Here is a 27,300-nt window from a genome sequence, read left to right as displayed (position 1 = left end):
AGAGCCGTAGCTAGGTGATCTTGCACCTTTGGCAGAACCGTCCAGATTGCGCCCCTTATCCATGGACAAATTAGCTCATCTTTCCGCCTCTCCTCCAACCCTCCCCCTCCACCCATTCAATTCACCCTCTATTTAAAACCTTTTCTTGTGAGGCAATAACCAATATTTTTATTTACAGACATACCGTATTTTGTTTGTTTGTTTTAGTCATGTCCGACTCTTCGTGACCCCATGGACCAGAGCACGCCAGGCACTCCTGTCTTCCACTGCCTCCCACAGTTTGGCCAGACTCGCGTTGGTGGCTTCGAGAACACTGTCCAACCATCTCGTCCTCTGTCGTCCCCTTCTCCTTGTGCCCCCCATCTTTCCCAACATCAGGGTCTTTTCTAGGGAGTCTTCTCATGAGGTGGCCAAAGTATAGGAGCCTCAGCCGTATTTATGGACATATTTTAAAGCCGATTTTGCACCATCCCCCCCCCACGTGCGCCCCTGGCAGGGGCCCACCTCACCACCCCCTAGTTACAGCCCTGATCCCATGCAATGGTGTTCAGTTGTGATTTGTTTTCTGGTGGCAGAATGGGGACTTCTCTCCCTCTATAAAAGCTCCCCCCCCTTACTGTGAATTAACACTTGCTGCCCATCCTTCCTTGCAGGATACTAGAGCAGCATTGAATTTCCCAGGTATTCAAAATGGTGTATTTAGCTGGGGAGGGACGGACAGTGGCCCTCATTCTGCACTCCCAAAGTAGCTCGCCACAACAAGGGACACAACACTGATGTGCAGGCCAGGAGGCTCCCTGTTTGAGCCTCCCGGGGGGGGGGGAATCTTAAAAAATCTGTGAGATAATCCAAGAGCCATCTATAATCAAAACAGGTTTTATTTATTTTAATTGTCATAATTACACAAATATATACAATCTAAGTGAACTGATCCATGGCCCCAAAGGACAGAGGAGACCCAACATAGTTATCTATGTACAGTGTCAGAAGACATAATAGAGGACTGTTCTGGGATACTTCCTGGCCCCAGATGGGTTATTACTGTATGTAGGCAGCTTTGTGGAGGATAAGGCCACGATGGCTGTGCTCTACCTTCAGCATGCCTCTGAATAACAGCTACTGAGAAACACAAGTGTGGAGAGCACCATTGCCCTCAGCCTTGCACATGGGCTTCCCTCTGTGTGACTACTGTGAGAGAGAAAATGCTGGATAAGATGGGCCCTTGACCTGAGCCACCAGGGCTTCTTCATATGCTCCAGTGGCGCAATGGGTTAGGTTGGTGGTTCAAGCCCACCCAGAGATGGCTGTGAGCAGGATTCCTGCATTGCAGGGAGTTGAATTAGGTGACACTCGGGGTCCCTTCCAACTCTGCATTGCTATGATTCTATGATAGGTGAACCACAAATTTTTATTTCAGCTTCTTTTTCGGTCTCGGCATCAAATGTATCTGATCAGCCCAGCCAGTAACTTACAAATTACCACCAAATCAATAAGTGTGAGTGTGTGCATGGCTATGCTAAAGATGGCTATGCATTTAGGACTGCTGGGTGCTTGTACATTTATTGGCATGTCAATAATGCATTGGACTACAACTCCCATCAGCCACCAGGGCCATTGGGTCAGGCATGGTGGGAAATGTAGTCCAAAGCTTATGGAGGTTATCAGGTTTCGGAAGGCCGGTGTATCACTTGTGTGCAGACCCAAACTAATCCTTAATGGAACTTCTAATATGAAACTGAAGCAGTTCCTGATTCTTAATTTCTCAGTGCATACAATGGATTTTTTTTATCATGGGGATGCAGATATAGAGTAGACCCGTTCTGTATGTAGACAATAACAGGTTATTAATACCCGAAGATTAATATCTGTGCTAGGCTTTTTTCTAAGTCTGCAATGTGCATGTGATGGAGGCAAACTGTCAGATTCAACATTATTGGTGGCTATTTTTACCTGTGGACAATGCTAGAGTAGGGGCAGCAACAGATCCTCAATGGAATAATCAAGCATAACTCTTAAGTCTGTACTGGAGGGCTAAAAGTACCCTAATAAAGCCCTACCCAAAATGTACTTAATTTTGTTAAAAGAACAGATGGAAAATGCACAGAACAGCTGGTCAGTCCTTCCTGACAGCTTCCCGTACAGAAGGGGAAAGGGAGACTGGCTGAGGGTATCCAACCCTCAGTAATATCCTCCCTGGAGTCCAAATGAGGCTCTTTGGGTCAGATATTGATATTTTGCCCTCATATAAAATGTGGGTCTGCTTTTTTTGGTCCTGTACGTTTCCCTTAAAATGCTTGCAAACATCAGGTAAGTGGAAGTAAGCTCTTTTATTCATGCCCATGCATAGCTAGTCTGAGGTCTAGAGCAGGAGTCTTGTTAGAATAAAGTTATAAACTCAAACAAAAAAAAAGCAGCAGGGGGAGGGGGTGGCGCTGGCTGGCTCAGCCCTCCAAGAGCCAGGGCAAGGGAACCCGAATCCCTACCCCCTCTGCATGGGCCTGCTTCTATTGTGTTCCGAATCAGCCCTTAGCGAACTGCAGTAAGGGAGGATCTCCTCCTCAAGACTTCCTGCCATCTGTTCCACCCTCTAGATCTGAGCCCCCTGGGGTTAGTGCTGTTATTCATGGTATAACGCACACACACACACTCTCCACGTCTGTCTTAGGACATTTGCTCTTTAAAACCCCTGAACAAATTAAAAAATGTAAGAAAATGGTGGTGGTATCACTTGCACAACCAATCTCATCTTAGGGTGCAACCTACCATTTGGAGACCAATGACCTAGAGGAAATCTGGACAAAATCACCTGAGAGCCAAAGGTCCACAGAACAAGGCTTGGGGCATACCCTGCAACATTCCTCAGATGAAAATTGGGGCATTTTCATCTGAGGAATGCAAGGTGTTTCTAGCTGGGGGGGGAGTGGGAGGAGGGGTGTGTGCATTCTGTACATGCTCAGAGGCACTGCTGCCACCTCACAAGTTACTGGGCGGGACCCTAGCCCTGGGCACCAAGCCCTCCATTCCTTTTCCCACTGACCTCTCCCCCCCCTGTTAACAGCTCAAGACTCTCCCCCACCGCTGCTGGCTCCAAACTGCACCACAGCCCTTTTAAGCCCATGCCCCGCCTCTCTGAATCTGTGTGTGTCTCTCAGCTTCCAGCGGCATCCTGGGAAATGACATCATCAAGCCGTGCTGCCAAGCTCATAGGCGGCCGCCATGTTACAAGGGGCAGGGAGGCAGGATCCGCTGCTGGGGCGGAACTGAGAGGGGGAGACAAAGACTTGAAATCAGGACGCCCCGGTTTCAAGTCAGAACCCATGATGGCTTCACCCATTCTGAGTGTATGCTGGGGTAGTGTGAGAAGTTGCTGTGGGGGTTCCCTTTAAATGCAGCTTCTGCCCTTGTTCACGACTGGGGAAAACTTCAAGGATTGGGCCTTTGCTTTTGAAATTCTTGACCTGCCGGAATTCAATACTTTAAAGTGATAGGGTAATGAGCCACACCAAAGCAACCACAGATTAGCCAGTCACAGATGTCCTGGGAAGCAAGGCCAACCCTCTTCCCTAGATGGGCCATTAAAGAACCAGCACCCCTTAGATAGGCTGGCAAAGCAAAGGCATCACATTGGCAGGGCGAGAGATGCTTAAAGGCCAGCGAGGAGCTGTGACTGCACAATGTAGAAGGGCTCCCCTGCCCTATTCCACCAGGCTATGCCAGAGCACACAGTCAGATATGACAATGTTTGTTCTCTGTAAAATGTCATTCCCCCCCCCTCCCCTTGTTTTGTTTAAAGCAGCAGCCTCACACTGGAAGGGGAGGAGGTTGGCGAGGCAGCGGCTCAGCATTGCTCTTCCGGGGCTTCAGTCCTGGATCACCATTCCACTGGCATGGGAGTGAGTCTGCAGGGGGGAGACAAAAGGAGAGGCAGGCTGTGCATCTTTCTGGGGCCTTCAGACAGACAGATCTGCTGGGAGGACAGGAGATGTGTTCCCTTGCCACAGCAATCCACTGGTCATGTGCTCACTTGAGATCTTTTATACTGGACACCAACTAATCAGTGGGTGTTGTAACACAGGGGTTTGGAACCTGCAACTGGCCTAATCAGGACCAGCGTGGGTCTTGGTTTGGCCCATAAGACCATTTTCCCTCAAACCACCCCAACCTGCCCTACACTTGACATCGTACGTGACATCTCAATACATTTCCAAGCACAGTTCAAAGTGTTGGTGCTGACCTTTTAAAGCCCTAAACGGTTTCAGCCCTGTATACCTGAAGGAGCATCTCCACCCCCTTTGTTCAGCCTAGACACTGACGTCCACCTCTGAGGGCCTTCTAGCAGTTCCCTCATTGCAAAAAGTTAAGTTACGGGGAACCAGGCCCCATCAGATGTCAAGGAAATAAACACTTATCTGAAAGTATCTGAAGGCAGCCCTGTATAGGGAAGTTTTTAATGTTTGATGTTTTACCATGGTTTCATAATTTGTTCAATCCTCCTCAGAGTGGCAGGGGCAATCCAGTCAAATAGGTGGCATATAAATATACGATGATGTTGATGTTGGTTGTTTGGCAAGTAGACAGGGCTTCCCAGGCACAACCAGGAGCCTTAAAGCACATCCCTAATTGTGCATTGGCAAGGGAGGCAATCAGCTGAGTGAGATCAGCCTTGTGGGATCAGCTAAGCTGCCGAGATACCTATCAGAAACTCGATATCACAGCTGACACCTGCCTAAGGCAGGGCATAGCAAAAATCACCCCCTTCAGTCTTCCTGAATTGTCTGCATGACCTGACTTCCCACTCACTAGTGCAACTGATCCCTGCAGAAAGGAAGCTTGGAGTCACTGCCTGTCAGCCGATTGCCTCCATTTCCATTGCACAAGCACCAGCCCCAAAAGGCTGCCAACCACTGTGTTAACTTTTAGGGTGCTGCCAGCCTCTCCCTGTTGCTTTTCCTGCAACTGATTCACCCAACTGCCCCGGGTGCCCTTTACCTTCATGGCACGATAGATCCACCCTTGAAAGTCATTGACCTTTGTGTAGACCCCTGGCTTATTGGCCAGGGCGCAGCCGGTGCCCCAGCTCACAATACCACAGAGCCTCCAGCGGGATGTCCGAGAGATGCCATCCTCACACACAAAGGGGCCGCCACTGTCGCCCTGCCACACAGAAGAAAGCAGGAGTTACAACCCTTGCTCATTCCACCAGGCTCTGGTTATCTCCTGCTTGGACTACTGGAACATGCTCTTCGTGGGGCTCCCTTTGAAGGTGAGCTGGAAACTGCAACTAATCCAGAATGCAGCAGCAAGACTGGTGACTGAGAGTGGCTGCTGAGACCTGAAAGACCTACATTGGCTCCCAGTACGTTTTCAAGCACAATTCACAATACGTTTCCAAGTGTTGGTGTTGACCTTTAAAGCCCAAAATGGCCTCAGCCCAGTATACCTGAAGGAGCATCTCCACCCCCATCGTTCTACCCGGACACCAAGGTCCAGCTCCGAGGGCCTTCTGGCGGTTTCCTCACTGCAAGAAGTGAGGTTACAGGGAACCAAGCAGAGGGCCTTCTCAGTAGTGGCGCCTGCCCTGTGGAATGCCCTCCCATCAGATGTCAAGGAAATAAACAACTACAGTATCTGACTTTTAGAAGACATTTGAAGGCAGCCCTGTTTAGGGAAGTTTTTAATGTTTGATGTTTAATAATAATAATAATAATAATAATAATAATAATAATAATATGTTGGGAGCCGCACAGTATGGGTGGGGAAACCCAGCCAGATGGGTGGGATATAAATAATTTATTATTCTTATTCTTATTATAATTATAGTATGGCACGCTTAACTAGGAATGTGGACCAGGTAAGCAGAAACCCAGGCCAATCAAAGCCCAAACCTATGGGGTGGAACATTACTGCAATGGTGCCTTTGAGGGCAAGAATTAAGTTCTGGAGGGACAATTTTCAGCAGGGAAATGGCACAGGGAAAGGGTCAGCCCCTTCCCCCCATCATTCATGTTCCCCAGGGACGTTATTTGCCTCATTCCAGCTCCAATCAGGCATTTGTAACCAATACAGCTATTTAGACTATCAAAATGATCTTCTACTACCAATGTGTGCAGGTCTGATCAACTTGTACATGTGCTACATTTTTTAAACCTAATCTCTAATTTTAATGTGCTGTCACAACCCCATGACCCTAATCTGAAACCCTCATGGCCGCCATTATGGTTTTTGTTCAAAAAAGTAAACATGTTCCCAAAGTAAACATGTTCTCTCATGCAGGCCAAAGTTCAACAGCTAGGGCACACAAGGGGAGAAATTCTGACTGAGCCCCTGTGGCTCTTCACGGGGAGAAGAAGGGGTTTAAAAGCCCTTTGCCCTCCACTCTAGTGGGCGGAGAAGCCAATTGGCAGAACCAACACTGGTTGTCCTTTATCTCTTGCTCATGAAACACACACACACTAGAAAAAACATCCAAAATGATCGAAGGAATCAAACATGGGGGGGGGGCCAGGAATGTGAGTTGTTGGCCCAAACCCCATGATTTATTTATTTTTTGCCACCCCAGGAACCTGCCACCCCAACCCCCAGGACTCCTGTCAGCTCCAGTTAGAATGGCTTGTGGTCAAGAATGATGAACGATGCAGACCAGCCAAATCTGGATGACCAAATGTTCTCCACTTCTGCCTAACACACACCTTGCTCTCTCTTTCTAAGCACAGTCCACTGCACCTTTCCCACCTTCAATCACTTATCTTCCCTTACCTCCCCAGCCCTGGCCCTGGCCCTGGCCCACTGCCAAGCCCAGCCTACCTGGCAGGCATCTGTTCCGCCAGCAGCAAAGCCAGCGCAGAACATCCTGGGCCTGATCTGGCTGCCATAGTAGTCAGGGCTGTTGCAGAGACTGGTGCTGATGATGGGCACGCTGGCTTCTTGCAGCACGTCAGACTGTTGCCCTACAAAGTGGAAGAACCGAGTGCCGTAGGAAAGCAGGCTTAGTAAACAGGTTGGACTTATTTGTCCATTGGCCCAGTGCAGTCAGCTCTGGCTGGCAGCAGGTCTCCGGTGCCTCTGGCAGAGGTCTTTCCTGTTGCCTGCTCCCTTGATCCTTGGAGATGCCAGGGTTTGAACCCGGGGCCTTCTGCACACAGAGAGTGTGCTCCACCACAGAGTGATGCTCGCTTCCACAAGGAAGTGCAAAGGGGTCAATGTGGAGAAGGTAGGCAGAGAGAAGTTTATCTCTCTTCCTCACAATACTGGAACACAGGGCATTGTTAACACTATGGAATTAACTCCCAGTGGAAGCAGCAACGGCTGCCAAAATGGGTGGCTCAGAGTGATGCAAGGGGCTGCAACTGGAACACCACTTTTCACCTCACCCGCCTGTAACCAGAGCTGTTTGTCGCCTGCATATAAGTGGGGGGGGGAGTCAAAATTACAGGAATTCTGTACCATGGCAGGCTAAGTTCTGCAACCTAAAAGACACTGGGGGGGGGGAGCAAGCAAGCCCACATCTACTTGCTTTGTATTCTGCTTTTATTGGCCCTTACATCAGATCTCCCTTTGGCTTCTGGGTTTGTTTGTTTTTTTAAGGAATGGCCCACATCAATTAAACCTGCCTTGAAGCCTCGCAGCTTAAAAAAAAAAATGAACCGACAGAATTCTGAGGTTATCATGTGAATGATGCAGCCCATGGCCATTTCTGTACTTACATAAGGAGCCTGAAGGATACACAGCACAGCTTGCAAGAGCTGCTGCCATCTTAGTAGTGGCAAGAGGTACTTACCATAGTACTGGGTGTTGCCCCAGCCAGTAACGATACAGATCTTCCCATCCACCAAAGGCTGGCCCAAAGCTGGCAGGCAGATGGGCTGGATATATTCTGTGGGGAGAAAAGTATCATTGAAAGGCAAATGAATCTTTTCATCCTGCCTCCTAGCTTCTGGGTAGCTCGCATCCATGGGTTTCCCTTTTCTCTCTCGCATGCACCACTCAGAAACATAAATATATGCACTGGGCTTTTTCCCCAGAGGTGGAAAGGGAGTACAGTATGCAGAAGGCACAAACAGTCTCCCACAAACAGACATACTGCAAAAGAGAGAGCAGGTGATGGTGGCTTTTGCCTCTGCTGACAGCTGTGGCTGCTCATACTGTCACCCATCCACTCTCCTGAAAGCCAAAAAACTCAGCTGGTTGGTTGGCACTGCCAGTGTGCAGGTGCCCAAGCCCAGCACCCATTAGGTGTTGAACCCCAACACTGGCTTTGAATGCAAAGTTAACTTTTTTTCTGCTGTGGTTGTCCCAAGTTGAAGCATGGGCACAACATTCATCTTACTTTGAAAGGCAAGTTCTGTATTGCGGCACATCGCAGCCCCATAGGGCAGGCAAGCGTACATTCCTTCCTTCCCCTGATTTCTCGCTCACCTATCATCATAAGGTTGCAATGCAGGTGACAATACAAACATGCTAGCAACCTCATAACCGGCGTGGCTTGGGAATCGTAGAGATGGATCTCAACACTGCTATTATGTTCGCTCCATCAGCACAACATTTCTTCCTGCCCAACTCCCCTCTCCCCACCTCCCTGGGTGGGTTTTGGGGAGGCCCAGGGGGAGGGGGGGTCCAACAACCAGGGCTTACAGATTCCCCACCCCTGCCCCACAGGCTCTTAATAACTCTTTCCCCACCACCACCTTCCTCACACCACATTCTCACCGTTAAAGGAAAGGGGTGTTGCCAAGTGCATCAGGGCTATGTCATTGCTGTTCTCCTCGCTGTTGGGATCCAGGAAGGGCTGGTACCCACCGTGGTACACAACGCTTGTCACACCCACCTGCAGCCCCTTAGCGGAGAGCTGGGAAACGGCCCCCACAAACACCCGCCACCTGCTCGGTGCTCGATTCCTCCTGCAGAGAGATGGAGGAGGCTTGTTGAAATCAAAATTGAAATTAATCATAGAGTCGGAAGGAAATGCAAGGGCCATCTAGGCCAATCCCCTGCAATGCTGGAATCTTTTTCCCAACGTGGGGCCTCGAACCCATGGCCCTGAAGCTAAGAGTCTCATGCTCTACCAACTGAGCTAACAGCCTAAGACACAGAAAGAGATTGCAGGAGGACAGCAATACAACATTGCCAGGGTTGATGGTGGCCTGTGGGTGGGTGTGCATGAGAAGAGGTTGCTGGATCAGGCCAGTGGCCCATTTAGTCCAGCATCCTGTTCTCACAGAGGCCAGCCAGATGCCGGTGGGAAAACCTCCAACAGAACAAACACATTAGTACACCTGGATTGACAGTAGTACATGTGAAAAGAATCTAGGGGTCTTAGTAGATCACAAGCTTAACGTGGGTCAACAGTGTGGTGCAGTAGCAGCAGCAGCAAAAAAAAGCCAATGCTATGCCCCCAATCAGGGGAAATAATAGTCCCACTCTCTTCCACCTTGTTCAGACCACACCTGGAAGACTGTATCCCGTTCTGGGTGCCACAATTTAAGGACAATGGCAAGCTGGAACAGGTGCAGAGGAGGGCAACCAAGATGATTAAGGGTCTGGAAACCAAGCCTTATGAGGAAAGGTTGAAGGAACTGGGTATGTTTAGGCTGGTAAAGAGGAAACTGAGAAGTGATATGAAAGCCATCTTCAAATATCTCAAGTGCTGCCATATGGTAGATGCAGCAAACTTGTTTTGTCCTGCTCTGGAGGCTAGGACCCGAACCAATGGATTCAAGTTACAAGAAAGGAGATTCTGATTAAACACCAGGAAGAACTTTCTGACAATAAGAGCTGTTCAGCCATGGAACAGACTCCCTCTGAAGGTGGTGGCCTCTTGGTCATTGGAGGTTTTTAAGCAGATGTTGGATGGCCATCTGTTATGTATGATCTAGTTGAGTTTCCTGCGTTGCAGGGGGTTGGACCAGGTGACTTTTGGAGTCCCTTCCTACTCTTCAATTCCATGATTCGGTCATTTCTAATCACGCCTGTTTTGGAACAAATTAAAACTGAAGCCAACTGAGGCCATTCAATTCAATTTTTCATGTTGCTGTTGTTATTAATATTAATATTAGGAATATACCACCCACCTGACTGGGTTGCCCCAAGCACTCTGGGCAGCTCCCAACAACATATTAAAAACACAGTAAGACATCAACCATTAGAAACTTCCCTGAACAGGGCTACCTTCAGATGTGTTCACACATCCTAGCAAACACCCTAAGAAATCAGGGCAAGCCCTGAGAGGAGCAACCTTACCAAGCTGGGAGCCATCACACTAGCAAACACAGAAATGGCAGGGACTTACTCTGGGAAGCAGTGTGCAGCTGTGATAACCCACTCATTTGAGATGATGGAGCCACCGCAAAGGTGCGTCCCATCATAGCGCAGGCTGACTTGCCACGGCCATTTGCCCAAGCTAGCGTCCTGGCCTCCCACAATGCGGTCCACAGACAATTTTCTACGTCCACAGTCTGCAAAGAACACAACAGGCATGAGTTCTTCGAGGGGCAGGATCTGGCTAGAAACATCTCAGGTGATCAGGTAACGTCACTTAAAACTGGTTTCCCAGCTACCCTCTAGGATTTGGTATACATTTTTTTTTAAAAAGAGTCTATCCTAAGGTTACCAGATTTTTTTCAATGAAACCTGGGGAAATAAATAAAGAAATAAATAAATACTATATTGGTGGGGAAGCGGTGCGCAGTGGGTCAGGCATGGAAGACAGAGAAGGAGGGCTGGGAGTGGCGGCAGCGGTGAGGCTCAGGCAGCGCAATGCCTCCCTTCCAGTCGGAGCAGCCCCAATCCCATTCCTACTTGCGGGCAAGCAGGAGGGGGTGGGGATCCCTCAGCTAGGAAAAGAGGCTTCCCGTTCCCTAACCGAGAGATCCCTGCCCCCTCCTGCTTGCACGCAAGCTCTGATAGGCAGCGTAAAGCCTCCCTTCACAGCTGAGAGATCCCTGCCCCGCTCCTGCTTGCATGCAAGTAGGAGCTGGGAGGCTGCTCCAATAGGCAGCATGAAGCCTCCCTTCACAGCTTAGTTGCTGAGGTCAGGGAAGGTGGAGGCAGCCCGGAAGCTGCGTCTTAGAGCCCCTTCACCACCATCATATGGGGACTTCCGAGCAGCTCCTGAAGCCAGCCAGAGCCAACTGCTCCGGGCTGCTGAGACTGCTGCTGCTGCGTTTTCCAGGGACATTACAGGACATTCCGGGGATGGAATTTGTCTGGGGACTTATTCGCAAATATGGGGATTGTCTCTGGGAAACAGGGACATCTGGTAACCCTAGACTCTATACCATTCCCACAATTGCTGCAGAGCAAAGAACAAAAGCAGATCTATGTGTTTGAGCTGAGTTTCATACCTGACCTGGATAATACTGTCATGAACATGCACACCAACTTTGGTTCCAATGGCCTAGTAGCTAAGGAAAGCCTTGTAAACATCCCCAAGTTTGTCTAACCCTCTCTTAAAGTAATTCTACTTTGTGGTCATCACTACCTCATGTACACTACATAATGCAGAGGGGAGGTTCACACAACCCTTGCATGCCATCGAAATAATTCACAGACCTGCCGCAGTCACACCTCTGCTGCCCACAAATGAGACATTATTCAAGTGTTTCAGTGGTGTGCATGTTCAGTGGTGTGGTATTATTCAAGTGTTTCAGTCGATGTGAGGGGAGCAGACACATGTTTGGAGCAGGCTCCTTCTAGCCCTGCTCAGTACACGCCAACATATCAGTGGCAGAGACCAGAGTTATCTGGTAATGGCCTGTACCACATCAAGTGGCACAAGAAAGAAGATTCCACCTAAACATTAGGAAGAACTTCCTGACAGTAAGAGCTGTTCGGCAGTGGAATTTGCTACCAAGGAGTGTGGTGGAGTCTCCTTCTTTGGAGGTCTTTAAGCAGAGGCTTGACAGGCATATGTCAATAATGCTTTGATGGTGTTTCCTGCTCGGCAGGGGGTTGGACTGGATGGCCCTTGTGGTCTCTTCCAACTCTACGATTCTATAATTCTATGATTCTAAGTGTTGTTGGGTTTGGGGGGGGGCATTTTTTTTAATGCTAAGCACGTAAAAAACCACAGCATCCCCACAAGTAGAAAACTAGTGCAACAGGGAGCAGCTGGGTTAGAAGTTTTCTCCCTGATGGGATAGGCCTGTGTTTTTGTTTTCAACTTGCCATCTCAAGTTTTTATTTCAGGGAGCATTCTTAAGAATGGTACCCACCTCCTGCTGCCTGGAATGGTACAATGCAAACCCCTGCCGCAGAATCCTGCCCCCTCATTCTGCTGCATGAAGAGAGCGCCGTGGGCCACACAGGGGCATAGGAAGGGGGTGCGGGGGGTGCGGCCCGCCCCCGGTGTTACCCTGAGGGGAGTGTTGCAAAATGGTGGGCAGCACTCACCGTGGGGCCTACAACGTGCCCGAGCCACGCATCTCGGGCACCCGCAGGCTCCACACTGTCTGCCCGCTGCCTCCCCCCCCCCCAGCTGTAGGGCGGCTGAGGCCCCACAGTGCGCTGTCCTAAGTCATGGTTTCCCACAGAGAATTCTAGGCCCTGTCGTTTGTTGAGGGTGCTGAAGAGTAATTAGGAGACCTGTATTCCCCTCAGAGAACTACAGCTCCCAGAATAGTTTAACCATCAAGCCCTCTTCTCAGGGAACATTGGGAACTGTAGCGCTGCTCAGCAGAGTTATCACACAAAAGGCAAGCAAACTTAAAAACGAAATGCCAAATGGCCAAGTTTATTGGGTGGACCAATAAACAGAGGCCATGCTTTCTCCACCATCTCAGGGTGTTGACTGCCATCCTTAAGCTTCACACAGTATTTCCTTAGCCATTCCTTGATAAGAGGCAATGTAGGTTTCTAACATTTACTGGCAATTAATGAGTCCGTAGTTTTCTAGAACCTTTATCCAGTCCCAGCTTCAGCACACAGCTTTTGGGGGGCAGTTACTGGGGTTCCTGGCTGGGCTGAGTGTCACCACCTGCCCTGAGCCCCCTTTAATTTCACGCACACACTGACTGACTGGCTCTCACGATTTCCATTTCCCACAAGGTCATCAGAGCTGTCAGGGGCATTGTGGGAAATTTAAATGGCGGCTGCCAGGCATTGACCCACACCTAATGGGTAAACCTGCTGGCAAGAGAGGAGCCCACCAGAGGGCACCCTACGGGTGGCTTCCTCAAAGCTGACCTGGCCTTTCTTTCCTCATTCTGATGCAGGTTTCTGCCTGCTTTCATGAGATCACATTCGCATTAGCACCAAGGCCAGTAAACTAAAAAGGCAGTGATGGCTGGTGCTCGTTGGGGCTGGTAGGGTGGAAGGCAGGGAGTCCAACAGTAGGTGGAGCCAGAGAGCCAATGTCAGTTGTGGCTTTGACCCTGTCCTCCCTGATGATTTCTACAAGGGCAGCACTGAGACTAAGGAGGAAGAAGCTGGCAGCTGGCAGTCAGGGCCACCTTCTGGACTTCTGGGCTGGTTGGAAATAAAAAGGCAGGCAGGTGGGGGATGGCTGAGGTTGGCGGGGCAGTGCTGCATTTGCCCTAACAGACCAGCCTCCACTGTCCCAAGCGGTGTTTAGGTGTGAGAAGGTCAGAAGAAGAAAATGAAAAGCTGTTAATGGCATTTGAACAACAGAAGGAGACTTGGGAAAGAGAGGAACTTCAAGATAGCAGGCTGGGAAAGAGAGACAGAAAGACAGACAGACACCTGTACGCAGGCAGGTGGATCAAGACGGTGCCCTTGAGAGGGTTCGGGGTTTCCATACCTTGGCATAGCGTTGCCAGGAATCGGCCTGTCGGGCATTCGCTGTGAGAGAAAGAGAAAGAGGAGAGGGCTCAGCTGCAGAAAGGAAAGAGAGCGAACCTTCATCAGGAACATGTGTATTCCAGGTTCCTTGCAAGTTGAGCTTTCTGCCAGGTGCGGAGTTCATGTTCCTGAACATCTCCACCCGCATTTGATTTCCAAGATTCTAGGCCTTATGACCACACAAAGACAAGCCGGGAGGCAATGGTGCAGTTTCTCACTAACTCGAAAGCTGGAATTCACATCGAGTAGGATTTATAGTGGCCCTAAAAGTCCCTTGTGTTCCCTGTGGCTGGCAGGAGAATGATGTAAAATAGGCAGATTAAGGATATTTTCACTTATTTTAATTCACACAGGGTACGGCTTTTCCTGGTGCAGAGCTGGATGGGGAAGGTGTTGTTTTCAAAAGCCTAGCTTACACACAGCCCCCAGTATCATTATGAACTAACTGACCTTGGCCATGTCACTGTCACACACTTACGGTAACTTAAAGCCCTTACCAGGTTCATCGCAATGGTACCTATTCCTCTCCAGGGTCAAACTCTAAGCAAAACCCCAATAGCTCATGCTTCTGCAAGTTTTCAGCAGAACCCAGCTGTAAGCAACAGATGAATGCATGCACCCATGAGCATTCTTGAGATGCTTTTAAAAATGAACAAAAGGACAGGCAATCTGCCCAAACAGCAGAGGATGGGGGTAAGGCTGAGCCAACATTCAGTTTGTTGGTATACACATATGGCGATGAAGCTTTAGAGAAAGGGTGGGCATTCTGGTGATGGGTGTGCTTTTCCTAGTATATCTGTGCTCACTCTTGAGGGCAGGCACAACCTGTATAGTTACAGCTCATCCAAGACACATCTGAAGCACATGACTTCCCCCTAAAGAATCCTGGGAACTGTAGTTTAACCATGCGCTTTATGTGATCTGCCATCAATGTCACCCACACCTGGGTCAGTCCCAGTGCCAATTGTTAGGGGAATAGGGCAAGTATTTAGCAGCTGAGAGCAGCATAAGGGGACAGAATATAATCCAGTCACCAAGTGCTGGGATTAATTATTATTATTATTATTATTATTATTATTATTATTATTATTATTATTATTATTTATACCCCGCCCTTCCCAGTTTAAAAACCGGGCTCAGGGCAGCTAACAGCAAATATAAAACACTGATTAAAATGAGACTTTAAAACAGCATAAAACAGCATAGAATACAACATAAAATGCAGCATCAATATCAATAAAATTCAAAAATTCAGGGGTCAAAAAAAACCCCGCAGTCAGTAGACATTGAATGATCACCAGGGCTAACTGGCCAAGTTGGTCCTACTAGGGCCAGCAAGGAGACCAGGGAAGAATTTAAATGTGGGGTCCCAGAAAGGGTTTCTTAATAGAAGAGGAAAGGGAAAAAGGAATAGAGGAACAGGCTAATTCAAATTGAAGGCCAGGCGGAATAGCTCTGTCTTACAGGCCCTGCGGAAGGGGATCAAGTCCTGCAGGGCCCTAGTCTCGTGGGACAGAGCATTCCAACAGGTCACTGAAAAAGCCCTGGCCCTGGTGGAGGATAGTCTGGCTTCCTTAGGGCCCAGGCCACCATATGGGACTGCCAAACACCTTAGACCAGTGGGTGGGGAACATTTGTTGACCCCACCAACATGGGTCAATTTTCTCAGGTGGGCGGGGACTTCTACCTGTCTAACATCAGGTGATTGGCATGTGGGTTGTTCTGCCCACCTGTCAAAGTTGGCGAGCGAGGGGGAGACAGTGACCAAGCAGGACTGAACTCCCCATCTGATGGGTGGAGCGGGACGGTTTCCACTGCAATTCCCTGCATCCATCAAACCTGTCCATCAAGGTGATGTCATCTGGTTGACAGCGGGGCCTGGCTCCTCAAAAACAGTCTCGCAGGCAAATATGGAACCCTTGGTGAGTCAAGAATGGCCCTGGGGAGAGTCCCCACCCCTGCCCTAACAGGTCCAAGTCTAGGTCGTCCTACAAGGCCTAGGTCAGGGCAGAGGAACCTGTTGGCCTCAAGAGGTTGCTAACTCCCATCAGCCCCAGCCAGAAGGGTCAATGGTCAGGAATACTGTGAAAACTTAGCCTAGTGCTTCTCAGCAACCATCAGGGTTTTGGGCTTTGATTCTGTGGCCGTCCAGACGTTTCTGGATTTCAACTACCACCCTAGGTCCATCTTGTACTTTACCACACCACAATGGCCTCGCTCAGCCTTCGCGCAAAAGGTAGGCGGGACTCATCCACGCAGAAATAGCCCGACGTCCCATTGGCCCCTGCTCTGTCAGCAGCCAGAACTGAATGGGAGAGAGACCTAGAGGGCAGGCAAACACAGAGGGGGTAAGTATCAACATAACAGCCACACCTACATCCCAGCACAGGGAGATCTCCCCCGCCCTCTTAGTGCATTTTCAAGGATCATTCTTCAAGGGCATTGAAAGAGGTTGCCTTAGAAGGGCCCCTGAGTGGCCAGGATCGTTAATGTGACCACTACAGGAAGCATTGCCCTGACTCTGGACTGAGTCACCCACCTGGGCAGAAGACTCTCTCAGCCCTGTTATCCAATACCTCTTGAGGTTCTCCACGTATTGTTGAACTTCAACTCCCATCATCCCTAACCATGGGCCATGTCCACTAGGGTTGATGGGAGCTGGTGTCCAACAACATCTGGAAAGTGCCAGCTTACCCCACCCCACCGCTTCCATAAAATCATAGAATCGTAGAGTTGGAAGGGATCCCCGAGGAGTCATCTAGTCCAACCCCATGGCTACCTACGGTACATCTCTCAACTGGTCTCACCTCTCACGCAGGTTCTACCAGTGGCCAGTGTCTCCAAAGCCCTTCTCACACACTGAATGCAGCTACAGTTCTCATGTGCAGAAACAGAGGGATCTGTCCTCCGTGTCTATGTGATCAGTGTGGCCATCCGCAAAGGGAAGCTCTCAGGCACCTGAGCTAAATGCAGAGCCGGCAGGGGTTGCGGCGCTGGGATGCAGTCGATCGTACAGCCCTACTTCCCTTTCCACAGGTGAAAAGCCCTACATGCAGTTAATGCCTGGAAAGGGCTACAGACCCATGCAAGCATCGGTTATGTTGAATGCTGGCATGCGTCTTAATTAGGTTTTTAACTCTTTTTAAGGTTTTAAATAATTGTTTTTTTTTACTGGTGGTTTTATTATTTTTTGCAAACTGCCATGAGGCTTCATTACAATCAAGCAGTGTAAAAAAATTTGTGAAATAAATAAAATTGTGGTGGTCAAATTAAAAAGTTAAAAAGCAGAGGGGGACAGGGTGGTCCTGTGTACTATGTAGAAGAGAGCATCTCAACTGGTGTGGGTTTTCTCCCTCTTATGTGACAAGTTGGGCTGGCGAGGCTCCCTCTTCTATACTTCTGCCCCAGAAGGCCTCCTCTGCCAATGCTTCTCTCACCCTTAGTCACCTCAGCCATTACCATTATCTCAAAGTACCTGACAAATCCCATCTCCTCGCAACTGAGGGTGGCCACTTGGGCATCGGAGGACGACGAACAAAGCAGCCTCCACCTCCCTTCATTCTCATCGTACACAGTGAGGCGCAGGTCACCGGAGCTCACCTGGACTGCGTTGACCAAACAAAGCTGTGAGATCTTGGCAGGATACGCCCACACTTCACCCCACCGTTGCTGCAGCCCAATACTGACCGATCCTTTCCTAATTCATGGTGGCATCTCCCTCTTGCAAGAGGGACAATGGTGCAGCCAAATTAGAAATATGGCACGTTAATTAACAGCTAGTTTCTCCTCACAGCAGACCCACGGAAATAAATGACTCCCAGTTAGTTGCGCACATCAATTTCAACAGGCAAGGCCTAGTATTGACTTCACCCCTAAATTTCTTAGCTCGGCTTCTGAGAGGTCCCAATACTCCTGTTGTGCAATTAAGTCTACCTGGCATGATCAGCAACTATATAGGCATGTTTAAGTTCAGGCCTAGATTTCGTGCTTCAGCTGATAGCAGATACCCTAAATTATCCATATAGGAGCAATCTTGAATGAATGTTTAATTTGGTGCGCCATGGCACCAGGATTGGGGGGTAATTCAGTGAATGGATTCTCACACAATTCCCATTTACCTCAGGACTGAACATAGGAGGAGGCCTGTTGGAACAGACCAAAGGTCTTAGCTAGCCCAGTATCCCTTTTCCTATTGAGGCCAATCAGGTGCCTTCCAGAAGTCCACAAGCCAGGCAGAAAGACAACAGCTCTCTCCCATTGCTGTTTTCAGAGGCCTGCTGCCATTGATAGCATATCCTCAATGAATTTGTCTAAACCCTTTTCAAAACCACCCAAATTGGTAGGCATCACTTTATCTTGTGGGAGTGAATTGCCTGATTTTAACTTTGGCCCCATTCATCGCATAAAGGGCTATGATACCATTTTAAACTGTCATGGCTTCTCCCAGAGAATTCTGGGAGGAGGAGTTTGCTAGGGGTGCTGCGAGCTGTTAGTAGACCCCTATTTCCATACCAGAGTTCCCCATGAAGAGAAATTTATTGCTAAACCACTCTGGAAACTGCAGCCCTGTGAGAGGAACAGGGGTCTCTCACAACAACACTCAGCATCTTTAACAAACTAAAGTTCCCAGAATTCTTTGGGGGAAGCTATGGCAGTTTAAAGAGATATTGTAATGCTTTAAAGTCATGATGTTAATGTGGCTGTTCTCATCAAACCTCTGCTGAAAAATTAGGCCTTTAAGGTGCAGGAAAGAAATATAATACTGCCTGCCCTACAGGGTTGTTGTTGTTGGGGGTGGCTGAGAAAAGGCACATGGCATGCTGGGGGAAAGCATTGTGTAAGTAATTAATATGATCAGGGATTTAGAGAAGACTGATAAACTGGACCCTATGACATGATGCCATATGTAAAAAGAGAGGACACAGCTCTCTTGCAAACACTCACCAACATACAGGCTTTCACCTTCACTTCTGAGCACAGAAACCACTGCAATGGAGAGACAGGAGGGTGAAGTTAGAGGAGAGGTGGGGAACATTTTTGTGTGTGTGAAGGGTCTCATTCTCTTGGGGGTAATCAGTTGGAGTCCCTGTGCCAGTGGTGGGTGGGGCTAGAGTCAAAAGTGCAAAGGGTACCCCATTTTCACTCTCTTAGCCACTCCCTTTCCCACACCCCTCCTTGTATTCACATGGAGTTACACTGTGGGCCAGAAGTGGCCCTAAGGTCGTAGGTTGCCCACCCCTGAGTTTGAACAGGATTCATCTTAAGATAGGAGTAGGGTTGCCATATTTGTCCAAAATTTCCCGGACATAGCCGGCAATTGGTCGTCAGAAACAGTGTCCAGACGAAAGGTGTTTCAATGTCTGGGAAAATCCAGACGCATGGCAATCCATGTTAGCAATGTTGGTTTTGGTAATTTCCCTTAAAAATAGCTCCAAGTGTTCGATTTTTGTTCAACAACATTGCCCCCCAAAAACAAATTTTCTGTCCAGATTTTCACTTTTTGAAATATGGCAACCCTAGATAGGAGGCAGTGCCAGGATCAGTATATTTATCATCTTCTTTCTTCCTCCCACCCCACCACCACCCCAACACCACCACCTTCTTGCCATTTTATACATTTTTATTATTCTCATTTACAGGACAGAGGGACAAAAGCTCATTGGGGCACTTATTCTAACTTGATCAGTTCATTATGCAAAAAAGGCATTTTATAACACAGAAATCTGTGGTTACTATAGGGTTCCTTCCACCTTCTGTTTGTTTGCTTCCGAGAATCCTTGTGCCTTTTGGTTTTTCTTGTAGCCCTGGGAACATTGGCCTGCATTTCACATGGCAGTAGGCAGCAACATCTTGAACATCATCCACAACAAATTCAATACATCTGGATACTTTTCGGTAAGACTGTGGAAGAACAGCTTGGTCCTTTTACATGGTCCATACCATGTGGTGGTGAAGTCAACCACTATCACTGCCAATTCTGTCTGAAGCTCAGATATGGTTTGCCACAGTCTTCACCAGTTTTGCAGGTCCTGCTGTGGGTTACATAGTACATAGTACTATCAGGTTCCAAATCCAAAGCTGACTTTGGCTCCTCAATGGCTTTTGGAGGCTCCAGCAGAGCCACCTTCTACAGGAATTCATACTACTGGGATGCTGCTGCCAGCTCGGAAACTCTATAAGGTGCTGCCATTTCTACAGAAATAGGCGGGCATTGAATCTGATACATTCGCCCTGTTTTTTTACCAGTGGATTCCAGCTGTATGTGACTTCTGCTCCAGGATTTGTTCTTACCCTATTTGGTGTTGCATTTGGTGTTAAAATTACTGCTGTTTCCTACAGCGTACTTGAAAAGAGATGGAATCTTTTATGGGTAGAGATTGGGGGCAACTGCTGAAAGTCCTCCTGGGCCAGATAGAGTTGGATAGAGTGCCCTTTCCTTGCACACAGAAACTTACATATAAAAGGCACACACACCCTGCAACTAAGAACACTGGTTTTAACATGCCCCGTGCCTTGTGAACAGCCTCTTCCAGCCCTGCAGAGACTCTCACCTATAGCCCAGCTCCCAACTCCGATCGCAGCCAAGAGCAGGAAGCCGCTGGCTATTACAGCCACCACCTTAGGCGAAGTCCAGTTGTGTCGTTTCAGGCCCCCTGGAAGGCACAGAGAGATGGTTAGACAGCAGAAAGCCAACCACAAAACCACAGAAGCATCACTCACTGGCAGGTAAATTTAACAAGGGGGAAACTCCATGTGCTCGAAAGAAGTTTTGTTCCTGGCCGGATGTGTTTTGCAACCGATTGCTCCTTAACATCTACATGCAGCCGCTGGGAGAGATCATCAGGGGTTTTGGGCTGGGTGTTCATCAGTATGCAGATGATACCCAGCTCTACCTCTCTTTCAAATCAGAACCAGTGAAGGCGGTGAAGGTCCTATGTGAGTGCCTGGAGGCGGTTGGAGGATGGATGGCGGCTAACAGATTGAGATTGAATCCCGACAAGACAGAAGTACTGTTTGTGGGGGACAGGAGGTGGGTAGGTGTGGAGGATTCCCTGGTCCTGAATGGGGTAACTGTGCCCCTGAAGGACCAGGTGCGCAGCCTGGGAGTAATTTTGGACTCACAGCTGTCCATGGAGGCGCAGGTCAATTCTGTGTCCAGGGCAGCTGTTTATCATCTCCATCTGGTACACAGGCTGAGACCCTACCTGGCCACGGACTGTCTCGCCAGAGTGGTGCATGCTCTAGTTATCTCTCGCTTGGACTACTGCAATGTGCTCTATGTGGGGCTACCTTTGAAGATGACCCGGAAACTACAACTAACCCAGAATGCGGCAGCTAGACTGGTGACTGGGAGCGGCCGCCAAGACCACATAACACCGGTCCTGAAAGACCTACATTGGCTCCCAGTATGTTTCCGAGCACAGTTCAAACTGTTGGTGCTGACCTTTAAAGCCCTAAACGGCCTCGCTCCAGTATACCTGAAGGAGCGTCTCCACCCCCATCGTTCTGCCCGGACACTGAGGTCCAGCGCTGAGGGTCTTCTGGCAATTCCCTGGCTACAAGAAGCCAAGTTACAGGGAACCAGGCAGAGGTCCTTCTCGGTAGTGGCACCCACCCTGTGGAATGCCCTCCCACCAGAGGTCAAAGAGAACAACAATTACCAGACCTTTAGAAGGCATCTCAAGGCAGCCCTGTTTAGGGAAGCTTTTAATGTTTGATGGATTTCTGTATTTTAATATTTTGTTGGAAGCCGCCCAGAGTGGCTGGGGAAACCCAACCAGATGGACGGGGTATAAATAATAAGTTGTTGTTGTTGCTGCTGCTGCTGCTGCTGCTGCTGTTGTTATTAAAGGCACACCTGCAGTAGCAATTCTCAACAAGCGCATGGGGCACTGTAATAACTAGAGGTCCTTACCCTCACCTCTTTTTCACTGGTTAGGAAATAGAGCCAGGAGCCTCTCCCATTATCTGGTAGTACTACTACCCAGGACCCACATACCACTTGGAAAGAGCTAGCTGATCAACGCCGATGTTTCTGTTGGCTCAGAGCAGCAAATGGGGAAAAAGGAGGCACACCCTTTGGTATTTTCAAGTACCATACCCTGGAGCTGCTATTAATTAACTGGCTGGACAACCAGGGAAACATTATTAGGTCCTTATTGTGCATGCATGCCTGCTAGCTAGCTATAACCTTAACACCTCTCCTGGAGTTATGCAAAGGGGCACCTGCCTGTAATTTAGGAAGCATGCAAAGCAGCAGCAGCAGGATGTAGTCAAAATCAAGCATCTATAAATCCGTTTGACTTCAACGTATGCAAGCTGTTAAGACTGAAATCAATGAGCTTCACATGCAGGTAATCATTTCAACATCAAATGAAATAGAAATCAGGTTTTCATTATAAGCTGGCTCAATTGGAGACCACTACTCATGTGCCTCTCTGCTTTGCCCCCAGACTAAGAAGAAAAGTACTGTATTTTTCGCTCCAGAAGATGCACTTTTTTCCCTCCTAAAAAGTAAGAGGAAATATCTGTGCGTCTTATGGAGTGAATGCATGGTCCCTGGAGCCGAATTGCCCAGGGGCGAAAAGCAGATCGTGCTTTTTTCTTTCCTTTTTTTAGAAAGAGCTAAAGGCTAACAAGAGGGAAAGAGAACCCACACAGCAGCTGATTGCAAGAGATCAGGAGGGAGATAAGGGAAGCTAGCTCCCTTCCCAGCCCCTTGCCCAGGCCTCCATTGTTGTGTTTCCCCAGCGACATATGACTGGCTGATTAGATTATCTGTCTGGAAACTGTAGAAATGGCTCCCTTTTCTTTCCTTTCCTAAAGAAACTGCAGAACTGTGAGCTGAACTCCATAAAAACAGTATTTTTTTCCCCTTTGCAAGGTAAGCTGCACAACTTTCAGCTGATGCTCAAAAAATGGAACTTTCCCCCTTTGCAAAAAAGCTGCACAACTGTGAGCTGATCCCAAAAATAACAACAGGACTTTCCCCCCTTCCTCCTCTAAAAATTAGGTGCGTCTGTTGGTTAGGTGCGTCTTATGGAGCAAAAAAATATGGTAGTGGAGTTGCAGGAGTTGGGAATTGGATCTGGTTTTTGCGGGCCACATCTCCTCACACATGGGGCCAAATTTATCAATCACCTGACATCGCAATGATGTCAGGAGATCCTTTTCTGCCCATCTGGTTTGAAATCAAACTACGGGGGCAAAGGCAAAGCCCACAAAGTACCTTTCAGATGCATTCTGCAAGACATTACAATCAGCTGGTTGTTGGGTCTTGTAGAGGCTTTGCCAAGGGCTCTGGATAATTGCTTACCATCACAAAGCTCTCCACCAGACACCACTGGGCAGCCCTTGCAGACTATAATCTGATTGTCAGTTCTTGTGAAGCCCCCTTGCAAAATGCTCTTCAGGGCTGATTGGCGGTGCCTACAAAACCCCTTTTGGCTGAGCCACGTCTTAACCTTCATCACATCTGACATCGTAAGGAGTGTCGGGTGTAGTGGCGGAGCATTGCCCAGAAGTCCTTGCAGGCCAAATGGGGTGGCCTGGCCAGCCTTATTAGGCTCAAGGACTGAAGGTTCCTCACCGCTGCTGTAGTGGCTTCTTTCCAGTGGGTCTGGCAAACAGGTGACTCTCCAGACATTGCTGGACTACAACCCCCATCATCCCTGGCCGTTGCCCATGCTGGATGGGGCTGAAGGGAGTAAGAGTCCAACATCTAGCAGGTTTCCCTTTACATGGAACACACCTTTTCACAGCTGCTGCTGCACACTAGGCTGATACCCAGTATGTTGGGAAGGGACTGTCATTGGGTTGTTTTTATTTTTCTTATGCATCTTGTGTTTATATATTGTGGTTTTATGTTGTAACCAGTGCTTTTTTGTTTAAAAAAATGTTTAGGTGTACTCTCATTTTGACTCAATAAAATCACCACTTTATAGTTCAAATAGGGCAGTATACAAATTTAAATAATAATAATACATTTTCACTCAGCTACCCACCACGATGATCACTCACAACACCAAACAAATTTACAGCAAAGATGGCAAAGCCATAAAATTAACAGCAGCAGCACAGATTTGGAGTTGGTTTTCTAAAGCCTTGATAAAGAGAGACATTTTTACTGGCCAGTGTGTAAAAATACACCTGAGGTAGCTCCGCCTCTTAAAACAGGTGCCACCACTAAAAAGACCTTTGTCAGAAAATCAGGCTCTGGGAATCCAAGGAGCCTTCAGCATGGATGAAAAAGGTCACCTACTGCTCAACGGTCCGCATGGCATAATACAGAGAGAGGTATGAGTCTTATATATTCTGCTAGTGTCATTCAGCCCATTAAGTAAACGGGCGCTAGCCGGGCGGGAACGGAGGGGAAGCCCTGGGACCGCGCAGGCGTCGCCTCCGTCGCCGCCTCCACTGGCGGAGATGTGTGTTGAGGGCCCCAGGCTCCCCCTGGGTGGTTTGCTGTGGCAGCAGGCAGGTGGTTTGTGTGTGTGTGTGTGTGTGTGTGAGAGAGAGAGAGAGAGAGAGAGAGAGAGAGAGAGAGAGAGAGAGAGAGAGGGAGGGAGGGAGGGAGGGAGGGAGAGAGAAGCAGCGAGCGGCGCTTCTCCGGGACGCGCTGCCTGTGCGAGCTAAGGGAAAAAGAAGCAGCCGTGAGAGGGGAAAGTTGCGGCTGCACTTCCCTCCAGTCGAGCAGGGAATGGCGGCCAGAGCTTGAAGGGCGGGAGGGCGAGGGAGGGAAGGAGGCAGGAAGGAGGTCTGACATGGGGCAACTTCCCCTTCCCCTCAGAGTCGGAATCTCCCCCCCCCTCCCCAAACCGTTGCCAATTTCCCTCACAATTTTGTCTCCTTTCCTCTTCGGACACTACCCCCCCTTCTCATAACTCCACCTTTCTTTACTTTTTCTTGAGAGGGGAATCCCCAATGGTGCCTTCCATTATGTCCTCTCAACACCGTTCAGGGGGGTGGGGGTAGGGAGAGCGTGTGTGTGTGTGTGTGTGTGTGTGTGTGTGTGTGCATCCAGTCTCTGCGTCCAATCCCTGTGTCCGTGGGGCACATGTGCAGTAGTGCAAACCCAGGGACACAGGGACTGGACGCAGAGACACTTGGACTTTATTATAGAGGATTTTACTGGTTTTTGGCTGTGTTTTGGTTCAGTGTTGTTGTTGTTATACTGTACTGTACACTGCTTTATGTTTTGTTTTTTGTTTTTTGTTTGTAATGCTAAGCGGTATATAAAAGGTAAAGTAAAGGGACCCCTGACCATTAGGTCCAGTCGTGACCGACTCTGGGGTATGTGTGTATATATATATATATATATGGTATATAAATTTATTTATATAAGGTATATAAATGCCTTTTAAATAAATACATTTTTAAAAAATAATACGTTACAGTACAGTACTATTCCTATCATCCTTCACATTACGGTTTCCCTCCACCCCCACCCGGTTCTAATTTAACGTGTATACGGTCCCGTGTGGCATGAGCTTTCCCCCTAAGGAGAGCGTCGAGAGTGAAGGGAAGGAAGTGAGGGTCGATTGGAGGAGAAAAGAATTTGAGAAAGGGGGGGAAGAGGGAGGGGGAAAGGCGCGTGAGAGAGAAATACACACTGTAAAAGTGTGAGCGCGAGATCGCTCCACCTAATCAGCGCGCGCAGAGCTGTCAAGGCGCCCAATCGCCGTCCTCCCACGAGCGCCCCCTTTAATTTGGGTTTGAGCCCGCAACTGCCGCCGCCGCCCTCCCTCCAAATCTCCCCGCCCTTTTTCCAAGCAAACGTTCCTCAAATTCGCTGCCTCTCACGCATGCGCTCCCCCTCCGCCAGCGAGAGCACACCTGCAGGGGCAACAGGAGTCAAACCCAGCCGCGCGGCTGAAGGGGAAAGAAGGCGGCGGCGCTAGCGGGGATTGAGGGAGACTCTCGGCCTTCTCCTCAGCCATGGCGGAGAGATGGGCACTCAGCGGCCAGTGGCGCTCGCTCACGCCTTCACTGCACCAGCCAGCATCCAGCGCCTCAGCCTCTTCGGCGTCCCCGGCTGCACAGACCGTTTCAGGGCAGCCTCCGCAGCCGAAGGCGGTGCTACAGCAGCAGCAGCAGCAGCTGGCACCTCCTCCTGCTCCTCCGGCGGTGGCGGCGCCTTCGTTGTGTCAGCCGGCCGCTCTCTGCACTCCAATCCCTGTGTCCGTGGGGCACATGCGCAGTAGCGCGGACACAGGGACACAGGGACTGGACGCAGAGACACTTGGACTTTATTATATAGGATTACTAATTCTATTACTGCTTGGTATGGTACAGCCTCCAAGACAGACAATAAAAGGCTCCAACGAGCTGTAAGAATTGCAGAAAGGGTAATTGGTGCTAGCTTGCCTACAATAGAGTCAATCTATGCTACCAGAGTTAAGAAGAGAGCAGAGAGAATTGCAGCAGATCCTTTACATCCCTGCCATCATCTGCTAGATTTACTCCCATCTGGACGTCGCTACAGGTCTTCATATACAAAATCGGCCAGGCGCAGGAACAGTTTTTTCCCTTGTGCCATTAAATTGTTAAATTTGTAGATGTGTAGCTGAAGGGGAGGTCAATTATGGGTGGGTTTCTTTGCTTATTTGTATTGTGAGTGGAACAGGGTGGGTATGTTTACATTGCAATGTAGCCGAAACAAATTCCAAGTATGTTGGAAAATGTACTTGGCCAATAAATAATAATAATGATTATTATTTATATACTGTTATTGGTGGAACCCAATACAAGGACAGGGGCATGTAAATTAGAGCTCGGTTAATCTCTGCTCTAAGGACTCTATAGAGGCTCACAGGCTTCACCTGCAGCAAACCTAACACAACTCACCCTGTGGATTTTGCCCACCTCCGAACGGAACAAAAACCTAGAGAGAGGGTGCCAAGAGGTCACTTAATGGGCCCATGACCTCACTGCCTTTCCCAGGGCAGCAGGAATCAGCCAGAAATGTTAATGTTTAAGTCCTGCTCTGGCTGGGCGAGGGTGGGGGTGCTGGGGAGGAAAGCCTGGAGTTAATGGGGAAAGGTATGGGAGGTTCTAGGGCCTTTAAAAAAAGAAATTGCAACTCACCATCTTTTTCAGCCATTTCAGAACTGGTTAATCATCAAACCTGCCGGATCCTCCTGTTAGAATTCCAGGTCCTCCAGAAGAAATCCCCTTTTTTCGAGGGATGGGGGGAGTCTGGGAGCCCTGTAGGCAACAAAAGATGAATGTGAGCCTCAATAAACCTTGAACCCATCTGCCAGGGCTGGGTCATCTCAAGTTTGCATGCTCTTACAGGTTGCAGGGCTGTGCTGTGGGTGCCAAGACCAAGGGTCCCCGAAATCCTGGAGCCACAGCACCGCCCACCTTTCCACTGAGCATGCAAAAAAATGAGTAGTGGTAGTTCAGAGCCATATACCCACTACATGGAAGTTAACAACAGGACAACACAAATGGATTTTACGTGCTCTAATGTAGCCAAGAAACTGATGTTGATTAACTGGAAGA

At 48.9% G+C, this 27,300-nt stretch overlaps 1 protein-coding gene across 1 annotated transcript in view; it reads right to left on the bottom strand.

Moving 5' to 3' along the window:
• Positions 1–672: 672 nt before the first annotated feature.
• The window catches only part of HPN (hepsin), a 32,219-nt gene continuing 5,591 nt past the window's right edge, over positions 673–27,300 (bottom strand). Inside the window, exons 2-13 of the mRNA XM_035119949.2 lie at positions 26,881–27,000; positions 20,346–20,447; positions 18,739–18,780; positions 17,270–17,399; positions 15,994–16,116; positions 13,754–13,794; positions 10,286–10,451; positions 8,707–8,897; positions 7,778–7,873; positions 6,805–6,947; positions 4,990–5,154; positions 673–3,899 (exon numbers count right to left, since the gene is read on the bottom strand). Coding sequence (XP_034975840.1) covers positions 3,861–3,899; positions 4,990–5,154; positions 6,805–6,947; positions 7,778–7,873; positions 8,707–8,897; positions 10,286–10,451; positions 13,754–13,794; positions 15,994–16,116; positions 17,270–17,399; positions 18,739–18,780; positions 20,346–20,447; positions 26,881–26,896 — 1,254 coding nt within the window. The 5' untranslated portion in view covers positions 26,897–27,000 and the 3' untranslated portion in view covers positions 673–3,860. The remainder of the gene's footprint in view (positions 3,900–4,989; positions 5,155–6,804; positions 6,948–7,777; positions 7,874–8,706; positions 8,898–10,285; positions 10,452–13,753; positions 13,795–15,993; positions 16,117–17,269; positions 17,400–18,738; positions 18,781–20,345; positions 20,448–26,880; positions 27,001–27,300) is intronic.

This window comes from Zootoca vivipara, chromosome 6 (assembly GCF_963506605.1).
Source record: "Zootoca vivipara chromosome 6, rZooViv1.1, whole genome shotgun sequence".
Taxonomy (NCBI): domain Eukaryota; kingdom Metazoa; phylum Chordata; class Lepidosauria; order Squamata; family Lacertidae; genus Zootoca; species Zootoca vivipara.
This window is presented reverse-complemented; position numbering and strand designations above follow the sequence as displayed.